The 19,796-nt window shown below is 41.8% G+C and overlaps 1 protein-coding gene across 3 annotated transcripts in view; it reads right to left on the reverse strand.

Moving 5' to 3' along the window:
* Window positions 1-4,964: 4,964 nt before the first annotated feature.
* The window catches only part of foxj3 (forkhead box J3), a 75,857-nt gene continuing 61,025 nt past the window's right edge, over window positions 4,965-19,796 (reverse strand). For 2 of the 3 annotated variants that reach the window (XM_039797718.1, XM_039797719.1), the window contains 9 exons: window positions 18,422-18,505; window positions 16,875-16,976; window positions 12,902-13,030; window positions 11,136-11,310; window positions 8,482-8,937; window positions 7,814-7,915; window positions 7,081-7,272; window positions 5,607-5,699; window positions 4,965-5,435 (listed from right to left, as the gene is read on the reverse strand). In XM_039797718.1, coding sequence (XP_039653652.1) covers window positions 5,323-5,435; window positions 5,607-5,699; window positions 7,081-7,272; window positions 7,814-7,915; window positions 8,482-8,937; window positions 11,136-11,310; window positions 12,902-13,030; window positions 16,875-16,976; window positions 18,422-18,505 — 1,446 coding nt within the window. In that variant the 3' untranslated portion in view covers window positions 4,965-5,322. The remainder of the gene's footprint in view (window positions 5,436-5,606; window positions 5,700-7,080; window positions 7,273-7,813; window positions 7,916-8,481; window positions 8,938-11,135; window positions 11,311-12,901; window positions 13,031-16,874; window positions 16,977-18,421; window positions 18,506-19,796) is intronic. The other variant, XM_039797720.1, reaches the window with a different exon arrangement.

Genomic DNA, 19,796 nt, shown 5'->3' on the forward strand with positions numbered 1-19,796 from the left:
ATGAAGGCTGTATCTCACAGGTCTAAAAGCAATAAAAAAGCTGCCTTCTGTTTGCCAGATGAGCTCTCATACATTATCTTAAAAATCTGTGTTACCTTTATGGTTGGATAGTTGTTTTTTCAGAACAAAAAGGAGCCAGACAACTTGATAATTTGGTCTGAAGTGGCAATTTTTTTTTTAGCTAACTTAAGAAATGCCCGAATATGTATATATGCACATATTTAAGTTGTGCATGTTTGTAAAGCTGTATACGCATATCATTTGGACCGCCTTAATGGGTGCTCTGGGTGTTACTGTTGAGGTTTACTTTTTTTTTTTAAGATGTTATTTAGAGTTGCTAATATTGTGACAGATATTTAAGTGAAAGGAAACATAAGCCACCTTGGTGCTCTGGTTTTAGATAACCGCCACATCTGCTGATGACGTGAGACTGAAACATCATCCTGCCACGTAATATTGACGGAAGTCTTTAGGAACAAAGCTCAAACAGCACATTATTCCACAGTGAAGTTACCATATTTTATTTCTTTAAGTGCCATTCATGCATATAGGGGACGGGGTGGGGTGGGTGGTGGTATCAACAATTCTAATAACACTTCGAGTTATTTTACAGCACTAAACGAATACAAAGAGTAGCTGTGTCACCTCATTGGACAAAAAAAGTATAAACCGTGCAATAAACAAAAAAAGGACAAATAGGAGAGAAAAAAAATATACAAGCAATGACAAAGACGAAATCAAACAAAACAGAAAAATAAAACACAAACCAAATATATATTATCAACACTGAAACACTGAATGTAGAACCATAATACAGGTAAAAGGTAGTGTCACACAAAAAGCCAACGCATTTTCATCAGATATATACAATATAGATATATACATACTGTCACCCTCTGATTGGACAATAACAAAATACTCTATTCTTTTCACTCTTATCTTCCATGAATAAGACCCACCTCCTGTCTTGATACCCCACCCCCAAGAGGAAAAAAGGGATGATTGAAAAGACATATATGCACAAGCACAACAACACACCAGCACTGAATAAAATAGGCCCCAATCAGCAGTACTTGTTGGCAGTTCTCTCCCATATTGTAACAAGGCTTTTCTTTTTTATGTTTATCTTTTTTTTCTCTCCCAATAATAGTAATCTCTCTGGCAGGTACATGTCCAGCGGTATTTAAAAACTTAGATCGTCTTTTGAAGAACTAAAACTCACACAAGCAAACACACAAATACATCCACACACACATCCACACATAATGTAAAATTGTGATCCAGTCATTGTCTTCACCGGTTTCCCTTTTAGCCACATCCGTTTGCTCAAATCTTTTGTTTTCCCAATGGGCTGCTGTGCTCAGATAGTAGCTTGTGTGTTAATGATCTTCACCTGAAGAGCTGAAACACACTTCTCCTTCACACCAACCAAGGACTCGCAGGATGTTCTCTATTGTAGGTCCACAGAGTCCTAACGAAAACACACTGATGCTCTTTTTCACTGCTGTCTTTAGTTGCAGTCCTTTGGCCCACACTCACCTAAAATAGTCATGATTTGGGTCACTCAACTGACTAAGTACTCGGTCTGAGCACTGATTAAGAAATTCTGGCAGTTGAACAAAACTTTAAAAACTCATAGTTGAGATACACAGGCGATGAAATCCTCCACATACAGCGGACATTTCACATACAAACACAGACAAAAGATAGCAGTAAGGAGGAGTGGACAGGTATGATTGGCAGGAAAATATAAAAATGAATGGCAGTTCATCATTTGAAAGAACAGAATTTGACTTCATCTGCACGGTGCAGCTGTGGACAGTTTAACAGACGATCTGCAGTATAAAACTGGACTGGTTCTAGTTTCAAATAACCTAATATGTGCTCAAAACGTAGAAACATCTGGTTCCATAACATCCAATAAAACGACAATGTGAGACTTGAACGTGCCTTTTCTCACAATAACAAAGACATTATGCAATATCGTAAAAAAAAAAAAAAAAATAATCATGATTGTCATCCAAATATGAAATCAAAACTGTGACCATTGGAGTCCCTAGTTGTTAAATTATCTTAAAGGAATAGTTTGACATCTTGGGAAATACACTTTCTTGCCAAGAGTTAGATGATGTCATGTTTGTACAGTAAATAGAACAGTAAAATGTTGTTTTTTTAACAGATAAACACATGAGATTTAACATGTTTACTAGTAAACTTGCTACTTGCAGATGGATTTGGATGTTAGCTGTAGCTTCAAAAACAAATTCCAAAATGTTGAACTATTCCTTTAAACAAGGACACAGTGTTATAGGTGCGAAGCACCGTACCAGGTCATCAGTATTAAAGAGAGGACAAATAATCCTGTCCATGGTCAACTGTGACAACTGATAGCTTTGAATGAAAGAATGAGTAGGTGAGCGACTAGCTTTTGAGATCAAGGAGGTGCTTTGCATCTTAAAAACAGTTAAGATCAACAGAAGGTGTGCAAAGGGCGCTATTTCTTTTTTTTTTTTCCCTCCTTTCTTTTTTCAACATAGTGTCTCTAAAGTTCAGCACCCGTCTGATTGAGAAGCCACTTGCTACAGGACACAGAGGACAGGTTTCCAGAACCGCTGAGCTCCCGGTTCTGTGCTTCGGAAACCCTTCACACAAAAAAAGCATGTCTCAAATCTACTCTTTAATCACTGTGTGCATCTGCTTTTGTGCTCATAGATAGCATAGAGATGATTGGAGCAATCAATCATAGTCCTAAAATTACAATAAAAACACACACACACACACACACACACACACACACACACACACACACACACACACACACACACACACACACACACACACACACACACACACACACACACACACACACACACACACACACACACACCTCATTCTGTTATGATTGTATAATAGCAAAGTCTGAAGCTATCGAACTATCACAGCTAAACATTGGGCAAGTAAAAGAAAGAATCATATCTCCGTATTTGAAATGTCAGAAGTGACAAACACTGAGCGGAGCACTGAAAACTAACTTTGATGTACAAAATGTGGAAAAAGGCATGAAACTTATTTTACAAATCAAAGAAACGTGCAGTAAAACTAAAATTCTTTTGCCCTCTTCAAATGGAAACATCTGATGCATATCCTATTGATCATTAATCAATAAATTAGTATTAGAACATTTAAAGAAGTGTTACTCTTTAACAGCCTTCTTTCATTTTTTATTTTTAACACAATTTGTTATTCTACTAGCAATGCTTCAAGTCAGTGAGGCTTGAAACCATTACTCTCAAAATTTCATACAGGCTCTTTACGTTTCACTTTTTACTGTCACTAGTATAAATTACATGGTTTGCATACAGTTTGAAGAGAAATAGTTTGGCATGTTGGAAGGGAAATATGTTAATACACTTTCTTGCATAGAGTTAGAAGAGAAGATCAATACCACTCTTACAGTGGGGAAAGACTGGAACCAGAGAAATGGCTACTATGACTCTGTCCACCTGTAACAAAGATCAGCCTACCAGCACCTCTAAAGCTCAGTAATTACAACATTATAGCTGCAGGAAGTCACTGCAACCAGCCATAGAAATAGTCCGGCACGTAACCCCCAGTAAAACCACAACTATTTGTTTTTACGCTTCAGTATTAAACAAATGAGCTATGACTTAAGTAGTGAGCTTTGGAAGAGCTCGTAGGTGGATTTTGTTACCTTCAGACCGAGCCAGGATACGCGTTTCCCCCTTTTTACAGTGCAGCTTCATATTTACTCTACAATCTTCTCAACTCCCAAAACGTCGGACTATAGCTTTAATAATACCAAACCCTACTGACTTGGACGGCACATTTAAACGAAAACTTTCTTGCAAACTAGAGCCAATCGGACACTGGATTATGGAGGCTGATTCTTTAAATATACCCATATTTAAAGGTTTAAAAAGATCATATGATGACAGATCGGCCGATATTTGTTTTTTTTATTAACATTTAAGGTTCTCTAAAATTTTGACCATGATATGTGCTGAGTGGGACAATTAACGGTTTCAAAATCAACTTGTCAGTGCTCTCTGGCACAAAGTTTCTAAATGATCAATCTATCTCAAAAATATCTTTGACATTTTTGGACAGTAATTTATTGCTTATTAGCTGACATACTGTATATGCTCATACAGATATATTTGTAATAAGATGGTCAGCCGATTATAGTGGCCCTACCAATATATCAGACTCTATTGCAAATGATTTAATTGTCTCTGAATGAGGGTGGCTTGTTTAATGATCAATAGGCTACTCACCATCATGAAAAACCATACCATTAAAACTAGCTTGAAAATGTGAATTTGTTTAGTAATTCACGTTAAGCAATTATTAACAGACATGATGCACACAGAGAACCAAAACCTCAGGTTACTTTGGGTTTAAAAAATTTAAAAAGACAAAAATAAGTTTGACTTTCCTGCCTTCAACTTCTTCTCAGACCCCATCATATTCATTCATCTCGAAGTGCTTGAAACAGAGAATTAAGAAAGAAAAACAAAGTTGCAGTACTCCCATCACTAGTCTGTTGCAGTGAGCCTGATCATGGTGGTTGGCTATGAAAACACATCACGATGCTTTCGGTCATCTCTCTCTCCCTTTCTCTCTTGGTTTGTTTAATATCAAGCCTGCTTAAACATTTAACACCCTGTTCAAAGTTATTGTAAACCTAACTTTACCACCAATTCAGCCACACTTTATCCCAAATGTGACCAACGAGCACCATGACATCACTCACAGAATCAGCCTGTGTTTCTTAAAAACAAAAATAAAAAAAAAACTTTTTTTTCTTCTTTTTTTTCTTTTTTTTTAAAGAGAGAAACTCATCCAAGAGGCAGCTGAGGCCAATGTCAACACGAGAAGAATTACAAGCTGAACACGTCGCTCAAATCACATAACAGTTACGGAGCAGGGATTTTTTTGGGGGTTCGGACTTTGGAAGGCTGCTGGCTAGGGACGGGGAGAGGGCTGGCTGAGGAGCTGAGGAGCATGTGGTTTAGACATGAATATGTTCTACTTGTCTCTAGACAAGTACGTAAGCAATCACTTTAACATGTCCAACTAAATATGATTGTCTTCAAAGTAACATTTTCTATGTTATGTTTTGCTTTTGTAAAAATGTCAGGACTCTGAAGTCTGTCTTTCTCCAAAGCTTGTCAAATGTTCTTCTGCATCCCACCCACAGTGGCCTCCTCCTCCTCCTCCTCCTCCTGCGGCCTTTCAGCTCAGCCTGGCTTCCACCTTCTCTCCTCGCTCCCTTTTGTTTTGCAAAAGGAGGTCTAGGGGCTAGACAATGGAGTCCCAATCAAAGTCATCCTGGATGTCATCAGGTGGCATGCGATGCATCTGGAAGTTTCTGGTAGGTATCATGTGCTGCTGGTTCATCTGTGCATGGTGTCCTGGAGAGAAAACAGGGGAAAGGGAGAGTCAGAACCGCCCAGCTTTTCTTAGGCAAGTGAGAAAAAAGATGGATTAAGTGGATTTATTAATAAAATCCATTATTATAAGGTTTCATAATGTGCTGCAAGGAATAGTTTTAAATCATGTGTTTCTCTGTGGCTTCATGTCACCTGTCATTGTGGGTCCTGCACTGTGGGGCATGTGGGGATATCCTGGAGGACCCATCATGGACATGCTCTGTCTGGTGTCCATGTAGAGATTTCCTGAAGTGAGAATCAGAACAAAACTTTATTTAAAGCCTCTATTAAACATCTTAAGGTGCTCGTATTATGCTTTTTGGCTTTCTCCCTTTCCTTAATTGTTATATGTCTTGTTTTGTGCACATTACAGGTTTACAAAGCGAAAAAGCCCAAAGTCCACCTCCATCTCCAACAGAAAACACTGTTCACAAACTGCTCCAAACAGCTCTATTGTAGTCCAGCCTTTACTTCCGTAACAAACGTGCGTCACTTTGTAACACACGTTATAATGCTCGCCTAGCTGCTAGCGTGGCACGACCTCATACTCTGCTTCTGACTGGCTAGTAGTCCTTACCTAGCTACTGCGCATGTGTGACTCCCAACAAAGATGGAATAGAAGTGTGATGTCTCACTTTGTAGCTAAAACAGAGAGCTCAACACACAGGGTGAAAAGAGGAGCTGCAGCAATGTGCAGTACAACAAATATATGGTGTTTTTTGAAAATTAAACCATGTAAACCTATTCTGATATAACCTCTAAATACAATTTAGAAAATTTAAATAATGTATTTGAGCAAAACTTGCTTTTAGGGGGAAGCCCTGCAGTGTAATTCATTTTACAGGAGGATCTCTAAATTATCCCACATTTGAGTTAATACCCACAGGTAAAACATCATGGTCTATACTTTTATTTACATGGCTGGACATTTAGCTGTCAAAATCAGTGTTTGAACTGCTTTTAGCACTCAAAATACCTGTATTAAGTAATCTTTGTAACTTCAACATTTTGAATAAAATATCAACTCACAAGGTATGGAGAACAGGGGGTAAAAAAAAAAAAAAAAGAGACTTAATTTAGCTACACAAAATGGGTTTATTCTTTTCAACATTCCTCTTATATTTTGTTTTTTTCCTTGTGTATGAATAAATAATTTGATTTCTTCAGGCCTCTCATTATGCAAATAAATCAGGGGACAGATATCATTGTTTGGATGAACAGGTCACAACTTGTAGACATTATGCAGCCGGTAACGAAGGGTTGCATGTAGATGTTTCATTTTAAGGGGTTATAAGCCAAAAAGGTTGGGAATCACTGTCATGAAGGGCAAGCAGAGCTCATTGTGTGCAAAAAAACTACAGACTGTTTGCCATTTCAGATAGATGAACTGTAAGTGAGATAAATTCATCAGACAAGTGGCTTGTGTATTCATTTTTACCAACCTTTTATTCCCCTTACAGATAAACAGTCAGTAAGAGACACAGCTACTATCTCTATATGATGATATAAATATCACTTTAAAAACACGCTCACTGGTCCTTGGAATGAGTCCAAACTACTCACCACAACTACACAAAGTCAATCAAAATATAAATAGGATTGTAGGGTTAAGGAGCGGGTGTTTAACCTGTGTTGAGGTGCTGGCTGGGTTTGTTGGGGAGCATTGAGCCATGACAAACCGGAGGCTGCACTGCCCCCTGTGGCTGGATTACACCGGTACGGGCAAAAAACTGGTTGATGGATGAGCAGAGGTCGGCGATCTGGGTGGGTTCCAGGGACCAATTGTTCAACTCCGCTTGTCTCATACTCTCTCTCAATCCTTAGGAACATGAAACACAAATTTATAGACAGAACAACCAGAGTTACTATCAGAGTGACAGTATCTGCCTGCACTAAAATGCCTTTGTGACAATGAAATGTATGAAACTGCACCAGCCGACTGTCCAAAGAATATACATTTATTAAATGAGAAACTAATTTACAAACGCGAAGCAAAAACTTTGGGTTGCAATATATATTCATTATGTCGGTAACCTTCGTAGGGTGATATTTAAAAAACATCCTACCTTGCAATCCTAGACTGTAATTGGATAAACTGACCTGCTGAGCTCTGTGTTTTGGTAATTAAACTTGAAGGCAGTGTTATTTAATTGAAGAGCTCAGTTTAATTAAACTCGTAATCAACTCCACAGTGTCAACACTTTAGCACTCAATCAAAAGCTGGGGCAGTACTGTACGATCAGCTCCTGGCTTTAAATGTTTCGTTTCTTCTGTAAAAATCTTAAATCGGACAAATAAATCAAATACGTAACCATTATTTGGTAATGCAATAAGGTCTATTTGTAGTGTCCAAACCGCACCTTGGAAAGGTGAAAGGTCGACATCAGCCCAGTTATAGCTGCTAGCAATACGACAGCTTTCTTTCAGTGCATCCAGATTTGGGTACCAGTCAGACAGTAAACCTGCAACACACAGACAGCATACTATCTGTAACATTACAAGATAAGAGACTTAAAGGACACAGGTAATTTTGGTTCTAACACCAAGTTCACTCCTGGGACAAATACAGATTTAGTCCTAATTACATCATTTATGGACAACTGCACAATAATTGCTGCTGTTATTGTTATATACTGTGGGTTAGGAAATAAGGCCAGATGATGCATTTTCATATAGCTGTGCAGGCAGTTGTAGTGCCAAATGAATGAGAAGGTAGCACTAAATAGAACAGTTTATCAGGCTTTTAAACAGTTGAGCTCTGTGTTGTGGCCACTAGGAGGAGCCAGTCAACTCTATAAGAGCTGCTGAAGTCACTGGATGCAGCATTGCTTTGTTCTCACAACACCACAGATAATAAATCAGATGATGATTTACTGTTTAGCACCTATAACAATTTATAAATGCTTTATGACGACGGATACAAAACCATATTCAGCTGTGAACATGTCTTTGTTGACATGTGTCTGCGTGATGAACACGATGAGGAGAAAACAACACGGCGAAGACAACGACCGACAGAGGGTCTTACCTGGGTTGCAGGCCATCTGTTGCTGGGTAGGATGGGGCTGGTGGGAGAGGCTCTGATGCTGCTGTCCGTGTTGAGAAGGGTGCTGGTTGTGCTGCGTGTGTTGGGAGGGGTGTGGCGTGTGTTGCTGTGGGTGCTGGCCATGGGACGAGTGCTGCGATGGGTGCTGCCCATGCTGGGAGTGTGCAGCGTGCTGGGGGTGCTGACTGTGTTGGCTGTGCTGGGCGTGTTGGCTGTGGGGGCCGCCATGCTGCGGGAGGTGCTGTGCGTGGGGCGAGCCGTGGCCTGGGTGGGCTTGGGCAGGATGGGACAGGGGCACCTGGCCACTGTTGGCGGAGTGGCTGTTGGGTTGGTTGTTTGACATGCTGTTCTGAGTGCTAATGTTGCCACTGGGGGAGTGCTGATAGGAGCAGGAGGTGTGGGTCTGCTGGGAGGAATCTGACGGTATGCCCATCAGACCTGGGAAACAAAACACACCAACACAAAGCTTGTAATAGTGCTGAAACGAATAGTCCATAGCAAATTTGTCGATCGAAAGAAAATTATGTACATTGTCAACAATGTTGATCATTGACAGTGCTGCAACTAACCATTCATTATCGATTCTTTGGCAATTATTTCCCCAATTAATTGATGTTTCTTTGTCTATAAAATGTCTGAAAATAATGAAAAATGACCATCACAGAGCCCAAGGTGACATGTTTAAACATCTTGTTTTGTCAAACAGTTAAAACCACCAAAATATTTAACTTAGCAAATTCTCACACTGAAGAAGCTGGAACATGCTAATAGCTTTGTGTTTTTGCATGAAAAATGGCTCAAACGATTAATCAATCATGAAATTGTTGCAGATACATTTTTTGTAGATTTACTAATCGTTTATCAAGGAAAATGACAACACTTGTCCAGCGTCTCAAGATTTACTGCTTTTCTCGGTTAATTCTCATTGTGAATTAAATAGGTTTTGAACTGCTTGTTAATACAGAAAAAGCAATTTGCAGACATCACCTTGGGCTCTGGGAATCACTGAATGTAGAAGTAATTGACACATTAATTGATAATTAAAATATATTTAGTTGAAGCCCTGAAATGAAACTAATACTTCCAACACAAACATCAGTCACATGGTTTCAGACTGAGGTGTGTTTGTATAATTCACTTCGTCACAAACACACAGAGAGCCAGGGTCGTCACATGTATAAAAACAAAGAAATAGCTACTTACAATATCTCAACATCTTACTCTCTCAATAATGGGATCTGGGCCTCCCGTGTTTAAGTAGTTCTACACTTGAGACAGACCAGCTGCCATTTTGTTGTACCAGGGAATGACTCAGCATCAGTTGCGTCTCTGAGGTTCAAGAGCCCAAGCTGCTGTCGCCTCTCCTCTCCAGCTACACTGCTCTGGATTGTCTTTGACAAATTCATTGTGCTGCTGGACGGCTCTTTAACAGACATGACTGGAGCATGAACATCTGCACACCCAACTGCAATCATCTGAGTGGCAGGGAGTGGTCTTAAGAGGCCCTGTCCTTCACAGCTTTGGCACAGTAAACCTATTTCACTGGAGTGCTTTTAGAGCTGACTCTAGGCCTGCACCTCCACAATCGGCACGTAACACTCACTGCAGGGGTGACAAAGGTGCATCTCTTATCGGTGTAGAAAGCCCATTGTCCAACCAGGGAAATACAGAAAGCAATTAACGCGGCACCAGAATAATAATGCGAGCTCATTACCTATTATCAAAGCCAGTGAATTAGCTCACTGTCTACAGCGGCAGGGTGTGAAATCCTCTAGCTCGATTATTTACGCTTTTTAATTGCTAGAGCTTGTCTGACTAAGAGATTTCACTTTTATGCGCATAAAAAAGGTAACAACTTTGAACTAATGAAACATAGATGATAGATTAAAGGAGAGGAACTCTTTGAAAACATCAGCATGAAATGCATTTGATTTGTGAAAGTAGGTTATACACAGAAAGCACAGTCTACTTTGCTCATAACCCGCTTGTCAAGTGCTCTTTGTTTATCAGTCAATCAGATTACAAGCAAAAATGCATTTTGTTCTGCAGGGACTCACAGGCTTTTGGAAAGCTGTGCTCTATCCGCTACTATGTATTATATCATACAAATTCCCCGTCATTATGACAAATGAACCTCAAATCCAACAAATTTACTGAGGACTTGGGCTGTCTGCAACCTCCTCCACTCCTCTGATGAAACAGCCTACATGAGAAAACACTTCTAACATGACGAGACGCAGAAAACTTTCATGTAATTTGAAAAATACAAAGCAAGAGGGATGGTGTATCAATTCTGAATTAACCATTAAATGAATGTAGTAAGATTTCTTTACAACCTCTAATGAAATATTTAAGATATGAACTTTCAGACTCTGCTTCTGAATATTAAATTAGGCCTTTTCCACATTGCTCTAGCAAAAGACCATGAGAATACTCAGTATAGATTTGCACTATAAGGAAGTCAGCCTGTTGAATACCTGCTCACTTCAGAGTAAACCTAATTAGTGCCTGAAGACTCTCTATAGCCCCAGCTGTTAAGAACAAACCAACATTAGGAAAATCGTTCTGATCGTTTCTTGATGAATGAAGCTTAGGTTCTTTATTAGATTTCCAATTGATCCCACAAGGCCACTCACCTTGTTGGCTGAAGGACTGCTCAAAAACAGACTTGTAAAGGCTGCGAAAGGAGGCACTGAGATCTTCAAATTCAGAGAACAGGAGCTGCTTGTCCCTGTCTGGCATGTTGTACTGGGACTGGGGGGGCTGCTGGAGGCTCATAGCCTGGGACACAGGCTCTGGGTGACTGGTCACCTGGAGAGAAAGAAAGCTAAAGGTTTACAAAAACAAAACGCAACATCGAGTGCAAAATTTTATTATGTTTAATGATGAACTTGCGATAGATTTTTGTGACAGTACACTGACTGGCTACAGTTCTGCTACATCTGCACAACAGGCTACAGGGACTATTGATGCTAAGAGGGGTGGACTATAATGTTAAAAACATACACCTCAATAATATACATACTTTTCAAAAGATACCCACAATGCTCATCTGGTCATGGAGCCACATAAACAGAAAACCTCTATAAAATTTGTGATTTATTTAAATGTACGCAGCAAACACACAAGTCAAATATGAGGATGGTTCATGTCTTCTGAGGAGCCACTGTAATAATGTTGTTTCTGTCTGAAGAGGTGTCAAGTCACACAGCATGTAAAGAACAATCACACAGACCACAGTAATTTAGTTTAGTGCTTACCGCCTTGGCTCACATAACATTAACAGACCAACTCGAATGGACACAAACCCAATACTCTGGTGGCCAAGCAAAATGTATTTAAAACAAAATCAATAGCAATACCTTGTACAAATAAGCAGCCATTTTATCCATGCATTTGTGTGGGCAGTCATGTTATGCACTGCCCCGAGGTGTGAGACAGCAAGCAGCGTTCCCTTCAGCAACGAGTTTGTCTACGAGATTCATCACAGCAAGGGCAGCGATGCAAAAACCATCGCTATTTCACAAGGAAACAGGACCTGACCTGTGTCAACTGTGGGGCTAGCATTACAAGAAAGGTCACGTCCAATTTTTGATCATAACATCTTCCTCTTCCAAGATGTGGGCAGGCTGCTGAAGTGCAAAGCTCACAGTCTGGCTTGGGTAAGAGCGAAGAGGTGATAATAAAGCCAGAGTGTTTACTGTGAGCTGCTGCTTTGGCTGTGAGAGAGAGAGAGCACATCCATCAGGCTGAGACGATCGATGCCCAGTGCCTGGAGCAGTGAGCACTCTAAGATGCAGGAGGACCACACCAAAGAGGGGGCATCTCTGGTGGGAGGACATCAGAGGAAGCGCTTTTCTTTGTCTGGCTTCCAGGAGCGTGCACATTTTTCTCTGTTTCCCTTAACCCCCTTCCTGATGTTGTACTCTAGCGCATGTCCACATTGAACCTCGGTCTATTGCTGTCTACTGCTGGCTCCTCTGAAGAGAGCCTCCTGGGGCTTTCTGATCAGATGAAATATGGGGTACAGTATACTTCCTAAGTCTGGCAGTGTTTCATTTCCATTCATTTAGTGATAGTGGCTCCCCACAGCTTGAAAAATGTGGATACAATGAGAATTTATCATTTGGCCTAAGTGCTTAGTGCTAAACAAATCATCAACTAAACCACATTTATATAAATATCTTTCTTACAAATATCAAACTAAGAGACATTCATGAGCTGCAACATCGACAAGCAGAATTACCAGCATCCTTTAAAGAATAGCAAGGCAACAATATATTTGCGGAAAGGCGACCAAGATGCTACAGCAGGACCTTATTTGTTCTTTGTACCAATGCAAAATGTAGATTGACAAATGAATGAGACCTCTAAAAATGTGAAGCGTGGTCCTTGGTCTTACCGGTGTATAGCTGTGTACACTGCCCACACTGTTGAGATTGACGGAAGCCAGACTCTGATCAGACAGGCTGTTGTTAAGGCTGCTTCTTGGACTATCGCTCCCTTCCTGGTCTGTGTTGTACAACGCCACCTGAAACACATACACGTACATTAGCTCATTTTCTCAAAGACACACTAATGTCATCTCCACTCTTGTTGATGGTAGAGCATGTCAGCATTCCTCTGAGATAATGTTGGTCTATACTGTAGTTAAACAATGTAATTTAGTATGGAAATGTAAAGCATGAGCATGTGTTTGCTGCATGCAATGACATGTCATAATAGCAGAGTACTTGCTTTTCACTTATTTTTTAAGTGTGTGTAGGAGACACAGGGTGCTGCTGAACACCCACCAAAGTCACTAAGGGGTTCAAGCTGAACGTGTGAAGAGGACTGGAGACAGCTGAGACATTCCTATCACTAAAGGTCACACTACTGGCGATGTCAGCCACATCTGCTCACCGAGCGCAAATCCGTTTGGGACAACTCACAAAAGGATTTCAGTGCAGCCGAGACACTGACCTTTCAATATAGCAGCAAAACTAGCCGAAGCACTTCAGGACGACATTCTTAATTATCGTCTAACAAGGTTTAGCCATCCCACCCTTCCCAAATAAAGTGCGCCGTCAGACAATTAAGACAATAGTAAGAAGAACGATCCAGATAATGAATTATAATGATACCCACAGAGAATAGTCCATGTGTTGAGTTTTGTATTGTGAAAAAGGAATGGCAGCAATGCAACGATGGTGTCGCAGTGGAAGAGGGCCTGGCATTCGAAGATCAGTGTGTGTGCATGCGTTTGTGTGTGTCCGTCCATGACTGAGTGCAGCATGTTGGCTTCTGCTCATCACTGTGAGTGGAACAGAGTGGGCTCTGTGCTCAGCACAATGAGACAGCAGTGGCAGCAGCCTTCAGGCAGGCCGATTGGCCGAGCCCTGACCAGCACCCTGCCTCTCAGTAACAGCAGTGGACTTTAGGCTCTTGTGCTTCTGCTGAGGCACAGCGAGCTACCACAGAGGCCACAAGAAGGCAAGGAAACCCAGGCAGCTCTGACTGCCTTCTCTGGTCTGACATGCTGGTACGACTCCAGGACACACACACGCATAGTGAGAGTGTCCGATCATATTAAGCTTTTAATATGGAGCTTGGCTCCTGAGCTAGTAGAACGAGATAGAAATACTGCAAAAAAAAAAAAACTCGGCGCAAATGCTGAATCCAGGCAACACTGTACAAGGAAGAGGGGTGAGGCTGAAGGAGAAGAGAATAGGGGGGTAGTAAGAGAAGCTCATTAGGCAACTCTAGCCTTCCTCCACTCAGTGTGGGCTTGGCTCCAGTGTTCATTAGCGTGAAGGGGAACTCAATGAGCAGCTAAGACTGAAGGCTTAAGCACGTCTACAAAATCAGCCCGACAATGCTAATCAAAAACAGCGCGCCACAGAAATATAAATGTTTTGTGTAATGAAGTCATAAAACAGGCTTTTAGCCTTAAGTCTCTCACCGCAATCTATTTTTACTGTACTTACCAATAAAGTGTGATGATTTCAAAACCTCACTGCTCTGTGGTTTACGCAGACCCGAGTCCCCCGAGTGAAGACACCCACTCAAGCAAGCACGGTCACAGATGAACACCCAGTCACATCTCACCCCAATACGTAGAAGCAAACACAAACTTATGACACACACACACACACACACACACACACACACACACACACACACACACACACACACACACACACACACACACACACACACACACACACACACACACACACACACACACACACACACACACACACACACACACACACACACACACACACACACAGGCATGCTCATACAGGCAGAAGCTGCTCCACAGTAAATACTATGTACAGGCAAGCGAATCAGAGTTCTATTCTTAGCAGTGAATTAAGTAAAAAGCCAGAGGTGTCTTTTACATGGGAGCATAATCTGGAGCATGAGACATGGATTATGAAATCAAAGCAAGATTGGCCCAGGTGTCTCCAACAATGCCAGCTAGTGTTCAGTACAATCCCTGCATGCAGGATTGAACAGACAGGAAGAGGAAGAGAGAAGGAAGAGATATGAGAGAAAGAGAGAGAAGACTATTCATCAGCAAACACACTTCCAACAATCCCCTTTCCCTTCATGATCACACTTCAGTGCCAGAGTTTCATCACATTCACGCCAATGTTTAAGGCCGCCTAAGAACACAACCTTTAGGGGGTGGGAGGGCAAAATCTGAGTCTACGTGAGAAAGGCACACACAAAAAAGAGGGGGGGGGAATCTTGTGAGGAATGTCCAACAGAAGAGAAAGAAAAGGATTCCTGCTGGTTCAGTAATTGTCCTGCCAGCGTCTCCCATTGGTCTATCTGAGAAGGCGGGAATGATGGAGAGAGACTGGAATAGAAAGGGAGAGAGAAAACCAGAGAGGGAATTCCTGTGGCTTGGCACACTGCACCGAAAGAGGCGTGGCCTGTCGTGTGTTTACAGTGTAAGTCAGTGAGAAACAAGGTCTCTCCGAGGAGTTAAGGCCTCAGATCTGTTGCTATTCCACTTTGTCTTCTGTTCACTTCACCTCTGTAACAGTTTTTGTCACAATCAAGTGAACAAAAAGAGACAAATCAAAACTTCTTTTCATCAGCTCTTGGAATAACACAGCAGACGTGTTTTCTGCTTGTTGCTTTTCTGAGTTATTTGACTGGAGGTATTTGATGGCAGGTGTCCAACCTCTAAGCTGTCAGCTCTCTACATTAGGGGCCTCATTATGCAGTCACCGCTGGTGGAGACTGGTGCTGTGGCAAGTGCTTGTTTGTAGCAATCACGGAGGAAAAAGGGGTCATCTTCCCCCCCCACTTAGGCCCATGAATCTGTCTGCTACAGCAACATGACAAACTGCATGTTCTCTATAGAAACAGCCCCAAGCTAATCGCCACTGACATACTCGTCAAAACAAACTGTAACATACTCTACATACATGTACACACAAGTTATAACACACACACACCGACATATGCTCAGACTTTCGAGCCTCCGTCTCTCTCTCTCTCTCAGACACACACACACACACCACACACACACACACACACACACACACACACACACACACACCTTTTATGTGAACACTACTGTTCACATTAAACAGTTTTTTGTAATGCTTGCAGCAAATGAATAAGCGACTCTTGTAGGCTTTTTAAAAGTACACCTGAGAGCTGGGCCCAGAGGATGAGAGCTTAAGGTTAAAAAGCCTATTTAAATTTCAGAGTGAGCGAGACACTCACAGCTAACAGCTAGCAATCCCTGTAGCTTTGCTCTGTGATGTACAAGTGGTTCCTAGCTTTTACACATATTTATAAAAAAAAAAATAAAAATAATAAAAAAAACTATAGAGAGCAGAAGAAACCAGCAGCAGGGGTGGTCACCTGTAGTGTGGCAGCGTAATGTGGTCACAGAGCGAGAAACAAGACTCTGGGTGTCAACCTCCGCTACAGGTGCAAATACAGAAACCCTATGTAGCGTTTGGTGTATCCTATTGCACGTCTGCACGGGACTGTGTAAGGTCTATCAGGTTGCAAAGTGCTACGTATCAGTGTGAGCATCATATTTCTGTGCTGAAGATAACAAGAGCCTGCTGCCTGTTGTTGTAGGAAAAAGGTGCTGCAGTGCAGATAGTTGTGTATTTTGGTGTGGGTTGCATTGCGGAGAAGCTTTAGGCATAGGAGCGTGTGCTTGTGTGTGTGTTTGTTGTGTGTGTGTGTGTGTGTGTGTGTGTGTGTGTGTGTGTGTGTGTGTATCTCCCCTCCACTAGAGTGCTCCTCTCTCTGTGGGGAATAGTGCTGTAGGTGGTTGGAGAAGTGGGTGGGGTCAGGGTGCAGCCGTGTAGCCAGGTGTGTGTTGGAGCTGGAGGCTGGATGGCTGGCTGTAGTACCTTGTTAGTCACAGTGTTGATTGCCAGTGTTGGAGAGGCACTTCCAGAGATCATACACTCCATCCCCAAAGACTCCGACTCCAGGCTGTACGGCGTAGAAGCCTGTGGGGGTTGGGGGCGGGCAGACAAAAAAATAATAATAAAAATTCAACAGTATCTAATTATCAAACCCATGAGATCCCACTGCAGATTGCAAGGAGATACCTGTATTATATTTGTGACAAATCCTCTGCTCAGACCAGATATATATTCATCTGAACGATGCAAAAGAATAAACCAGAACTATTGTCATTTGACAGAGCAACACCTTTATTTAGGTCACATTTGAACTGTGCTCCCCCATCACAACCCTCATCTCCCACCTAAACACGCATACAGTATAAGCACATGCACACAGGCAGGCATGCACGCACGCACTCGTCTTGCTGTATAGGCGCAGTGTTGTGAGAGATAACTCTGCCATGCCTGTCTCACAAAACTGCTTACTGTAAGAGGATTGGCTGCCAACAATACCATTTTTAATTCATGATAAACATAAATGAGATTTCACAAACTCTCAATTTCAATGTCTGAGACTCTTAATGGAATGCCTTGTAGGCAGACAGTGTCTAGAGGGGGGGGAAGGGTGAGCACAGCGCATGTGTCCTACAGAAAACACACTCTTCACTTGGTACGTTCTTTTGTGTCATGCTCAAATGAACAGAGCTGCATCAGGAGAGCTTTAGTAGAAACTGTTGGCAGAGCTGCATATTAAAAACAATGTTTTTTCTGGTACCTTTACATTTGTTGTGTTGTGTAAATAAAACCTCACACCAGCAAAGGGACGCCGTTTGTGAATGAATTTGAGAGTATTTTGATGCTGCAGGGCGACTACATGAAGAGCATGTTAAGTTTTATGTAGTCTCTGTGCTTGTGTGGTAGAGACAATGGCTTGAGTTAGCGTATGCGTCTCGCCAGACTAACAGGATCCTCCCTTCCTCAAAGCCTCTGGTCAGACACATTGTGGGGAAGAAGTAGACAAGAGCTCTCTGTGTCGGGATACCCCAGGGCCAGGTCAATCTGAGTAGCTCACTAAAACCTGTGCAGCTGTATGTAATGCTGGACGAAACTCATCCATAATTAAAGACAAAAGCTCCCGCTCAGAATAGCCGGCGCACACAGCTCTGCATTAATTGATGTTTGTTAAAAAAAGTGAGTGCAGAATGTAATGTATGTAATGGCTGCCTCGGGCATAGTTTATTAATAAGGACCCCACTTCATGACAGGCTAGCGAAGCAGCTTGGAGAGGCAGTTACATAAAGTCTGGATATGAACTCCTACTGAGTCTGTGTGTGTTTGTGTGTGTGTGTGTGTGCGCGCATGTGGTAGAGAAAGTGTGGGAGAGAAAGGAGGGCTAAAGGAAAGGAAAACTAAGGCAGAAGTAGAGACACAGAGACAAAGATGAATATTGAACCAAGTAGAGATGGAGGCAGAAGCAGAGGAACATATGCATATGTACAGAAATTTGTTTTCTTGGGACTATGCAGAGTGTCTGTCATCAGACTCACCCGCTCTCCAGACCGCGGCCTCTTCTTTGGCCGTGTAGGCAAGGCGTCCTCCTTTGGGTTGGTGTCGATGGCCCAATAAGAGCCCTGCAGACAGAAGAAAGACCTGTGAGCTGATATAACATATTGCTTTTTTAATGCGACATCCCTATGATGTATGTATGCACTGGACTGAGACATTTCCTCTCTGAGATGACAGCATAGAAGCATCAGATCTTTCTTTGGTATAACCTTATTTAGAAATCAGAGGCCTCATCTGTTCTGCTAAAGTCTGTCCTATCAGCCCAAGCCTTTAGTTGGTAGTTGATAGCTGGGAGTGTGTGCCGCGTGTGGGTGGGCTTTGTTAGTAAGAAAGGCTTGGCTTTTCCTCCTCTGCGGCTGCTTCTCAATGAGAGGCTGGTGAGGGCAGCTGGTGGTGGTGAAATGCTAAGCCTTTTCTGAAGCTGTACTTCCTCAGCCTCAGGTACTGAGTCAGAGCACTGTTGCCAAGGATGAAGGCTCCACAGTCTCAGACCATGAATCGAGGCAGCACTAGCCCTGCCGTGTTGCTTTCTTCTAAGGTCTGAGCAAGGCTAATGAAGGAGAGGGCTGGCTCTGGGGCTGCAGCTTGCAATTCCACAACCAGGCTGCATTATTTACTTTGCATTCGGCCCCATTTAATTTATTTTTCAATGGTTTTCCTTTTCGAAGCCAACAGAAACGCCGCTCACAGTACAGATTTTTTAACCCCAAGGCCCAGCAAGTCCTGAATTTATTTTTAATATTTCATATGACCCCTGATAAAATCTCAATTGTCCAGAGAAAGTGAGATCAGGACCTTTAAAATGACTTCCCTTGCAGAGAGAATAATTATTTCCATGAGAAATTCTCTGAACAACAGGAGCAGCTATAGAACAAGCTGTATCTCAAGTATATATACAATAACCATTGCATAATGGCCTGTTCTTGTTAAAGTCAACAAATCTGGGTTTTTTTTTGCAGCTCGCATACACCACTGCTGCAACTGTTAAAATGAAAAGCCAGGGTTGGCCTATATTTGTCAGGGGGTTAAAATTATAAGCTTTAATATGTGTGAGGCTTTGGGGTCAATTAACATTTTCCTCAGAGGGAAGAATAATTCACAGCACAATCAACCAAAGATAAAGAAACATCTCATATTGATGTAGGCTACAGTAAAATGCAGCAGGAACCTCATTACCCACCCCATGTTTTTACAAGAAGCTTAACTGAAGAATGTATGTAAAGGTGAGAAAAGGTGTCTCTATGTGTTAAGATGCAGGGGTTAAATGCAGGGGTACAGATTCAGATGTTTCAAAATTAGGAGCCACAGAAACAAAGCAAGGCTTGGTGGCATTTCTTTTAATTAGGGGGGGAAGAA

Source organism: Perca fluviatilis, chromosome 4 (genome assembly GCF_010015445.1).
Source record: "Perca fluviatilis chromosome 4, GENO_Pfluv_1.0, whole genome shotgun sequence".
Taxonomy (NCBI): Eukaryota; Metazoa; Chordata; class Actinopteri; order Perciformes; family Percidae; genus Perca; species Perca fluviatilis.